The sequence below is a fragment of the Coffea eugenioides genome, chromosome 7 (genome assembly GCF_003713205.1).
Source record: "Coffea eugenioides isolate CCC68of chromosome 7, Ceug_1.0, whole genome shotgun sequence".
Lineage (NCBI taxonomy): Eukaryota > Viridiplantae > Streptophyta > Magnoliopsida > Gentianales > Rubiaceae > Coffea > Coffea eugenioides.
In genome coordinates, this window is record NC_040041.1 from 27,210,045 (window position 1) to 27,219,592 (window position 9,548).

General features: G+C 35.1%; 1 protein-coding gene across 3 annotated transcripts; it reads left to right on the plus strand.

Moving 5' to 3' along the window:
- Positions 1–2,830: 2,830 nt before the first annotated feature.
- Positions 2,831–7,125, plus strand: LOC113778044. Of its 3 annotated transcripts, none has more exons than XM_027323295.1 (4): positions 2,831–3,007; positions 3,114–3,166; positions 6,011–6,131; positions 6,224–7,125. In XM_027323295.1, the coding sequence occupies exons 1-4, from the start codon at positions 2,923–2,925 to the stop codon at positions 6,796–6,798; spliced, it is 834 nt and encodes a 277-aa protein (XP_027179096.1). In that variant the 5' UTR covers positions 2,831–2,922; the 3' UTR covers positions 6,799–7,125. The 3 variants fall into 3 exon arrangements, with proteins under 3 accessions (XP_027179096.1, XP_027179097.1, XP_027179095.1); XM_027323296.1 differs by having other exon boundaries at positions 2,836–3,011; XM_027323294.1 differs by lacking the exons at positions 2,831–3,007; positions 3,114–3,166 and adding an exon at positions 4,482–4,932.
- The last annotated feature ends 2,423 nt before the right edge of the window (positions 7,126–9,548 follow it).

Below are 9,548 nucleotides of genomic sequence, written 5' to 3' on the forward strand. Positions count from 1 at the left end.
CAAAGAAATCAAACTTATGCATTCAAATCAAACACATATCCCATCTCTAACTAGAATAATAGTAGAGAGCAATAACAAGTATCCTAAAATAATGAGTTCACATGACATGCTAAGTATCAACATTTGAAAATGCATCTTCTTGAGCAATAAATCTACTAATATCAATTTCAAGATCATGCTCCTCGTTTTCTTGTTCAACTTCAAAATCTTTATCAGGACACTCTGAAAATTTAGCAGATTTAGTCTACCAATGAAGAAAATAATTAAAGAAACTACAAAAATCTTTCCTAAGCTACTGAAAATTAAAAGCCAATTCAACTGGATATCTAATTTGCCCTTCACTGTGATATAACCAATCTCGAGAGTATAGTAGTGCCTCCACATTATCGACAACACAGAAGTTTGAAATTTTTCAAGGATTCTCCAAACAAACTCTCAAGTTTTTCCCAAATTTGAAGTTGAATCAACCAAGCACTTCTTTCAATTGTTGGTGATACAAACCAAGTTGTACGAAAAAGGGCTCACCCCTTATTCACACTAAGTATCCCAACTTTAGTTGAGCCAAGAGAAGTTGAGCCAAGAAATTTTACAACTTTCTTTAGTTAACCCTCTTTAAACTACAATTGAATGCTCATCTTAACAATGAAAAACACTTACAAGTAAGGTTCATCTTTTTCATAGTTTTACTCCTCCTCAATGAGATACCTCATACAACCAAGAACTTACCCCACACCTATACAATATTCAAAGTATTTTCTATTCAAAAATCACTCTTGAAAGGCTGTATCTCATGTAGACAAAGTCTTTCATATTTATAGATTTAGGGACATTTATAGATAGTGAAAATTTACCCAAAAAATCTCTCCAATAGTAAAAAAAAAAAACGTATTATTGAAAAACTAGCAGTCAAAATTGTCAAACATACGATCCTGCATCCGACACCTTGTCAGACGTCCAATCCAATTGTTTTGCATCCGACATTGCGTCCGAAGGTATGTTGAATGAGTTTTTGCTATGAGTTTCAGACATCCAAAAGATGCGTCTGATAGAAACAGAGAATTCTAAAGTTTCCTTTTAATCTGTTGGACGTCTAATAGTGCAGCTATGCGTTTGATCCATCGTCCGATTATTAGAACTAATTTTCACTTTATCTTTCAGATGCCCGATCCTCTTGGTGTGCATCCGATGCTCCGCGAAAAATTTTATTCCTTTTTGGTTTGCTTCCTTTCCTTTGTCAATTATTTGGCCACCTGTACTAATGAAAAACTCACTTGAAATATTAGTTCAAATCATAATTTTATTTCATTAATCATCAAAACCAAGAATTGATCAACTAAATCTTTCAAAAGATTTGATTGGACTTGCACAACTAATCAAATAGCTAAGAGAGAAAATCCAAAATTCAAAAGCTTTTTACTAAAACTTTTTCTAAAAGAACAATGGAAGATAGGATAAAATAAATTATTAAGAAACCAAAATAGTGAATGTTTTTTTTTAGTAAGATCAAATTTTAGTCACGTGTACTGAGAAATAGAAAGAGGGAGTGGGGAAGGATTTAATATTTTAGTTTAAAATTTTATCTAAAAAATTTGAAACAGATTCAATGCTTCATGACAATTGTAGTACATTTTGAGAAAAAATTAACCTAAAGAATTAATTGCCAATTCCAAAAATGTACTCTATCTGGACTACTAATGTACAACATTAATTAGCATACGTTAATCGGCAAATGCAAATATGTACACTAACCAAGCAATTGCCAATCATTAATATCATCTCACATGCAATAGCCACATTCGAACAAAACTAACGGCAAAAGCATAATTCCGACAGCAATCCTTGCTCTTATCAATTGTGCCCAAAGTTAAAAAATAGCTAAGCCACGTCTATGAAATTACTGAAGTAACCCAAAACAGGCTGTCGAAAATGGATGAATAGTGCCAAGCAAATTGCTTTTTATATAGTATACGAAAATTTTACGATTCTATCTATGTTCTGATCTTATAATTTCTCAAACTTGCAATTCCAATTTCGAATATCCTAAACCAATCTACTTCTTTTGTTAAGATAACTAGTTGCAGTACGTTAACATCTACCATCACAGCCATAAACTTGCATGGACAAATTCCAAATTCGTTTTCCCATAAACCTTGTTTGGAAAATATTCTACAACTAGGTAAGTGTAAATAACCCATACATCGTTTGAGGATTCTAATAACAACCTCCATATGTTTTAAAATTCTACCAATTCGCCTTTTGTAATTTTGGAAAAAAATAAGTAAATATCAAACTAACAAAATAGTTATGGCTATCTATTATGCAGCTCAAATTAGTGCCATGAAAAGTTACACGAACTACAAGAATAAAGAGAAAAACTTTTTTCAATAATTTGCTATTAATAGCTCCCAAAATACTTGCATAATGCTAATTTGGTTCATGTGAAAAAAGTGAAAATTAGAGGTAAAGAATATATCAAATAATTCTGTAAGATTAAAGATCAACAATTGTTACTTGCATAATTGCATAATGCTAATTGTTGTTGCTAATTCACTATAGTTCCCATAATATTGCATAATGTTAATTTGGTTCATATCATGAGATGAAAATGGTTGTGTTAAGTTTCTTTTTTCGTTTTAGTAAATTATCTAATAACTTTTCCCTCATTTTACATTTTTAGTCCAAAACTGAAAGGGTTAAAAAAATGGACTTTTAAACTATATGGGAGCTAGACGTAACTCACCGAGACAACAGGGGGTTATTAAAATTCAGAATATAAAATAATGAATTTTTTTTTTTACTATTTTCTTGCCGACATGAACATATAAACCCCCAAGCTTCAAAAACCCTAACATTTCAATTTAAACCATAATCGCCACCCAGAACACAGCAATTGAGAGATTATTCAACAATTCTAAAAGAAGAATGACCCAAAAGAGCTATCTTTTCAAATGCCAACGAAAGAAGAAATCAATTCCTCCCAATCGCCATGGCAATGCCCCTCAAACTAGTAGGTGCAAATTTTATTTTATAATTTTTCATATTTTTGTTGAACAGAAACCATATTCTATTCATTTGTGAGGTGGGTTTTGATTGAAATTTGAATTTGAATTTAGGGAAGAGAGTTGTGAGGCCCTCAAAGGTCACAAAGGACATGGATACCGATCGGGTAAGCTTATTTATTCTCGTAGTACGTTTCTTTATCTGCTTAATTCTACTTCAAAAACGAAAACTCTTGTTTTTCAAGTGTTCACTATATATTTTAATGCTTTTGTCTTTCTTTGATTTTTCTGCTTCCAGAAGAAAAATTGTAGAAACATGCAATTTCTCGATAATTGGGGGAGTTGTTCTGTTTTTCTAATATTGCAATAACCACCTAATCGAGATTTCTTCAATGTGAGAACAGTTTGGTGTGTTATTTCGTGAAAAAGAACATTGGTTTTGCCTTCAGTTGGAGCTTCGTAATTATCTTAACTCGGAATCTAAGCGTCAGCTGAAAACGACCTCAGAATTTAAGTTTCTGGCGCATGTTGGAGGAGATTGAGCCCTTTAATTTGTCCTCTCGAAAGCACTTACTGCATGTGGATTATAAGCTTTAGTTTGATTTCTGTCTTAGTTTTTTGTGTCCCAATAATCTTGTTCCCATGAAAGATTGAGGGAATAATAATAAGTTGATAGTGTTTCTGTTTACATGTTCGAACTCTAAACTGGCTTCAATTCCTTTTCTCCCATTTTGTGTGTGCTTGTGAGAATGTGTTCTTGTCTTGTAAATTTGGGTGGAAAAGATATGTTCTGGGAGCCATGTTCATGTATTTCGTTCCTGAATTTTGTATTTATTCTTTGATATTTTTGTGTTTCTAGTTTTTTCTTATACTGCAGCCGGTTTCTGATGTACAAAAGTAAAAGGAGAAGAAGAAACCAGAAAGAAACATTCCATCAATAAATTGGCAGATTAAAAGTTGCAAATTTAGATCAGGTAATGCTGAATAGAAGATGATAGAGCACTGTTTCTGGAAAAAACACAGCGGAGAGGAACTTACAGTAGTGAATGGTTAACTGCTGATATCGTTCTGATGGTGGGCTGGAAACTTGATGTTCTTGTTTCATCATCGATATTAAAGAATTGCATGAGGTGAATGGGGAAAGTGGTTGCATATGGTCCCAATGAATTTTTTTTAACCTTTTGGGGTTAGAATAAGCTCAATTAGTTTGATTCTTTAAAAACAATAACCTGGCCAAGCTTTTCACATCATAGGCAGGTTTGGATAACTAAATGGATTTGGACTGAGATTGTCAGCTATGCCTCCAACTCAAAACCAAAATGAAAGATTTTTGTGGACATAAAATTGTAGATCCTTCTATGTCTTGGTGAATATGTGCTATGGGTTCATTAACTCTTTTGTTAGTGTTAAACAGGTGTTATGGCAGAAATGCTTTTTTGATGTAGCGCATAAATTGAGATATTTACATCTGTGCTTGCCTGTGCACAGAAAATTGTGGATACATGTCCATGTGAAGGGAAGGAAGCTGTAGTATGGTTGTTAAGTGTACTCTTTTACTCCTGAAACAATACTGGACGTGAGCATGTAAATTTGGTGGGCAGTTTAGGTTAAGGCACTTTTATAGTTAGGCAGTCTTGGAAAGCTCCTAATCTAATTTCATTAGGGAAACTTGAGGGAATTGTGTAGTGTATAAATGAGCCAATCTGAGAGTAAACTATGGATTGTCCCAGGTTTAGAGTAGAGCATCAAGGATCACTAAATGATGAATATTTGACCAATGATTGGACAATATCATAGTGCAATTGTCAAACAAGGTTCATGTAGCTGTCACTGTATTTTCAATGTCATGCAGCTCCTGACAATGCTTACTGGCAGGATTGGATCTCTTTTCACAAACAGCAAGTGGATGCGTGGATACCACTTTGGTAACAAGGTTTATCAATAGAATTTTACAGCTTTCACCATGTTTTCTGTTTACTTTCTTCAGCCTTGAGCCTTCCTTTTTGGGTGTTCCCTATACTCCGTAGGCAACATTGACATTTCTTTCTGATTCACTAGCCTTAGTTCTCCAGCTCGGTCTTCCTTTCTTTGTTATCATACTTTGTCAATTCTTCTGTCAGCATGTACAATTGAACCACCATATGTTGCAAACAGGAAATGCATAACCAAGATAGGCTGTTTATTTCCTTTATTCTCAAGTTCAAGGAGGTAGCATGTTGTTGAGATCACTGATGATCCAAATAGATAGCAACTTTTAGAAGATGGTCTTTTTGTTGATCATCAGCAACCATCAATCTCACTACACAGATCCTTCGGTCTGAGCTTCATCTCCACTTCCACATCCATCTCCAGTTATCTAATTAGCAAAGCTCAACTTTTATTACGTTTCCACCCCGCTGCCCGCCCTTCCCCACCAATTCAGGGAAAAAAAAAAGAATTTGCTTTCCTTCTTTGTCCATAGCTCTCCTACCTTACTTTTTTTCTCTTTTCTGCACCAGTAATCTATCCTCTCTCCCATGCTCTGGTTTTCTACATGTTGGACATTATGATGGTGAGGGTACCATTTAAAATTTTAAGGGAGTGAAGATTGATATCCAGGTGGTGCTCAATGCTGGAAAAAAACATGGGATTTGGCTAAAGTTGGATTACATATAGTTAGTTGGGTTTAGAGCTTCATTCTATTATTTGGTTTGGGTGGCATGGGTGAAAAGGAAGGGAAGTTCATTCCTTTCCCTACCAAATATCATATTATATCTGTTCATGGAGCTAACTAGTCTCCATGAACACAAAAGATCTGCTATTTCTAGAATTTGCTGGAAAGGAAAAGTAAATTTGTCATCAGACAGCCTGTTATCTTGAGATTGTAGAGAGACAGAGAGAGCTTCTCCCAATAACTTGCTTTCTTCTGAACTGAGGCTGTGCATTGAATTTGTGCTTATTTATTTGACATATTGACCTTGCTTTTGCATATGTTTTTGAGTTCTTCTGACAGCTTGTGTTCTGCTCTTCAGGAACCAACCAAGTTCATAAATTATTGCAATGAGGCAGCAGCTACTGTCGCCAACGAGGATGGTGGCCAACTAAGCATAGTCAAACCACAACCAGAGTCATCTATAATGCATGCTTATAATTGTGAGTGTTCTTTAGTGGGTGATGCTCATACTTAGAGCGTATATGCACTGAAATGTTGGCTAATATGTGTCATGATTATATTTGAATTGAAGCAAAAAGCAAAGATCTTTTGGACTCGGAGGAGAACGGCAACTACTCTGCCTCTTCTATAGAGTCAAAGCTTCTATTTTGCAAAAAAGATGATTTTGTGCAAACTGCAAAACCAGAAGGCGTTTGTATTCCTGATAAGAAACCCGATATATGCGCTGTTCCTGAAAGTAATATTCTTGGAAAAGTGAAGGACTTTTTGGGAGTCATATCAGAAGCGAATAAAAGACTGCAATATGATGCAAAGAACAACGCTGAAAAATATGATCTTGAAGTGCTTCATGGTAATGAGTCAGAATATATTGAAATGGATTTAATGCTGGGAGTTGCTGATCTTCATACTGCTGAGGCTGTTGCTGCTGCTGAGTCTGCAATGGCTGGTTCCCAGCCAACCTTGGCTGCTAGTGTTAGCATCAGTGATGATGACGATGACCATGATATTAAAAGTAATGAGGAAGTTGGTAGTGATAGTAGCAATGATGAAGAAAAGATGTTCAATGGTGCTGGTGAAAATTCCTGTAGTGATGTGTCCAGGATGCAAGCATCCAATAAACGCCCAAAAATTGTTGAACTCTCGTAAATTTCTGTGATGTGTGGATATGTAGGTCATTTCCCTGAGGAGCTTTTGCAGTTAGTGCCAAACATAAAGCTAGAGCATTAATTGACTCTCATAAGAAGATTCACGGGTCAATAGCATGTTATGTTGTTTGCTTAATCTTGTAGATGTTCAGTGGAATATCATGTTGTGTCATGGATAGTTTCCTGATGCTAAAATCCGTTTCTGGAAATGCATCTTTGTGCTTCTTTTTGTAGTCTTTTTTGTATCAGGCCTTTGGGTGGCAATGCTTATTGATGTTATTTTGCTTCTTACCCAATATCTTCAACGTGTGTGATTTTTGGTAGATCATTAGTATTTAGCCAATGATCGTTTGAGCTGCTTAAGTTTTTTTTTTGGTGTATTCATTTTTAAACTGTCTTTGATTCATATACTTCTGGAAAAGAAGAGCATAGTCTTCCTGCTTGGTTTTCTTTTGCAAATAAACCTGGATCGTTTCCCCTTTCTGTTTATGGCCAAGGTCACACTTTCGAGTGGACATCCCTGCAATTGGTCTTGAGTACTGTATATCCATTACCATTTGAATTGAGCCTAGAGAATCTTTGCTTTGAACCTGTAATACGTTTGACCACAATATGGCTGTCATCCATGATGTTTCATTACCTCTTTAGCTGCTGCTTTCATATTTTCTTTGTTCCCGAAGTTGTTTCTACTGGTCCATGCATCGGATTGCTCCTAGGGTAAAGTTGTAAAACAGTTGTGTGATGTAAGCACGTCTCCACTTTGTTCCCTTTATTTCTGCATAGCTCTTATTTATTATATTAGAATTGGACCATTGTTTCTAGGGTACAGTTGTAAAACAGTTGTGTGATGTAAGCACGTCTCCTCTTTGTTCCCTTTATTTTTCTTTAAGGGCATAGCTCTTATTTATTATATTAGAATAAGGCCTTTAAGTACACAAACTATTGGGTGAATTCTTTTGTCTTTTCTTCATAAAACCTGTGTACATTTTACGGCGAATTTTCGTAAATAATGCTGAAATAAGAAAATGACAAATGTGGTGTTTTGGACAAATTAGTTTTGTAGTAAAGGTTGCCAAAAATGAGAAGAAGGGTGTAAGGACCCGTAAAAATTCCCTTATTTTATATTATTTATTTTAATTTTTCGCATTAATTTTTTTTTACTTTATTCTATTATATTAATTTTCTAGATATTTTATAAGTGAGTATAGTTTTTAGATCATTTTCTCAGTATAAGTTAGTTCATGTGACATTAATAGTGTATATTGGACGTGGAATCCATTAGTGCGATAAGTACGATAAAATTTTGGCGACTAGGTGAATTTTGTGTAAAGGGATATTATTTTTCAAGATATTAGGAGATAATTAGAGGTTAGTTAGATAGATTAACCATTGGTAGACAAAAGGATGGGGTTAAACCCTAGGACGCCACTTGTCGCGAAGCTAATGGATGTTGGACTTTGACCAAGCTTATTTAACTTTTCTAAACTCCAATTTTGACCAAAAATTCTTTCACTTTCTTGTCTTCCTTGGCCGAATTTCTTGAGGAGAAAAATAAGGAGAGAAACTTCATTTTCTACCTCACTTGCTAGCTTGAATCTTGAGTTTTAACCAACCAAATGGCAAATCACTCCATACAAGCAGTCACTAAGGAGGATTAAAGGGGTTGGTGGAGTGATTTTGGAAGAAGAAACCCTAAGCTACGATCTTTCTTGAGGTTACTAGGTAACTTTGCTAAGATATCCCTTTTTACTTCTAATACTAGCATACTTGTGGTTTGGAGTTCAAAATATGTAGTTTTATGAGATATATGATGACTTGAGGTGGTGATGTGGGAAATTTCAGTTTTATGGTTAATTTTCTGCTCTTATTTGATGCTTGAGCATTTGCTTTGGATTGATAGCTTTGTTATGTGTAATATTGAGCTTTTATATGCTAGTTTTACCTGTCTACGAAGAATTTCAGTTTGTGTATCAATTTCAGATTAGGGTTTCCATTTGGGAATGAATTTGTCCTGTTACTGACCTCTATGTTTGTCTATGTTAGAGGCCGAATCAGGCCTAGGTCAAAACATGAAAGTTGTAGGGGATGGAGTTAACTAGCTACCTGCAAAATTTCAACTCAATCGGAGCACTGTAGCATGTGAAATGACTAAAATATCCCTGACTGCCAAATGCACTGTTTCGTGGATAGTTTTCTGTTTTCTCTGAGATTTTGATTTTTGACCTTGAAAATGCAAGAATTGGGTGTCGATATTTTCATAGGAAATGTAGGTCTATGTTTTAGTATCGAAATGCCATAAGATTCATCTCAATCCGTTAAGTGAAGCTTTAGTTGTGATTAAAATGCCAAAAGGTGAGAGGAATTTGATAATTTTAGAATTTCCTTTGCTTGACGTGATAATTGTGATCTAGGACTTGGATTTGAGCAAAGAAACTATCTATGATGGATGAGCAGCTTGATTGTGGTTGGTTTTTGGAATTTTTATTTGGTGAGATATGAAGGACTTTGGGGTTGTTCGTGTTTTAGAACCAACCATTACTTTTTCCACCCCGAATCCACACTTTTGTATCTTTGCATTCGTAGTTCATTCGGATAGGCTTACGACTCGTAGTCAAGCCTCAATTGTGCATTCCGTTTACTAGGTTTGTGGATGTGGGAACCATAATTGTTTATCTTGGTTATTTTAGGGTTTCTCGGTGATCAAAACCCTACCTTGGGTGAAAACTTTTGAAGTTATCTTCGCTTGAACTG

Excerpts from the sequence above, each read along its gene's own strand:
- LOC113778044 (XM_027323294.1), top strand. The coding sequence starts at position 4,777 with ATGATTGGACAATATCATAGTGCAATTGTCAAACAAGGTTCATGTAGC. Across the intron at positions 4,933-6,010 it reads GATACCACTTTGGTAACAAG|GAACCAACCAAGTTCATAAA; the intron begins GTTTATCAATAG and ends TCTGCTCTTCAG. Across the intron at positions 6,132-6,223 it reads TATAATGCATGCTTATAATT|CAAAAAGCAAAGATCTTTTG; the intron begins GTGAGTGTTCTT and ends TTTGAATTGAAG.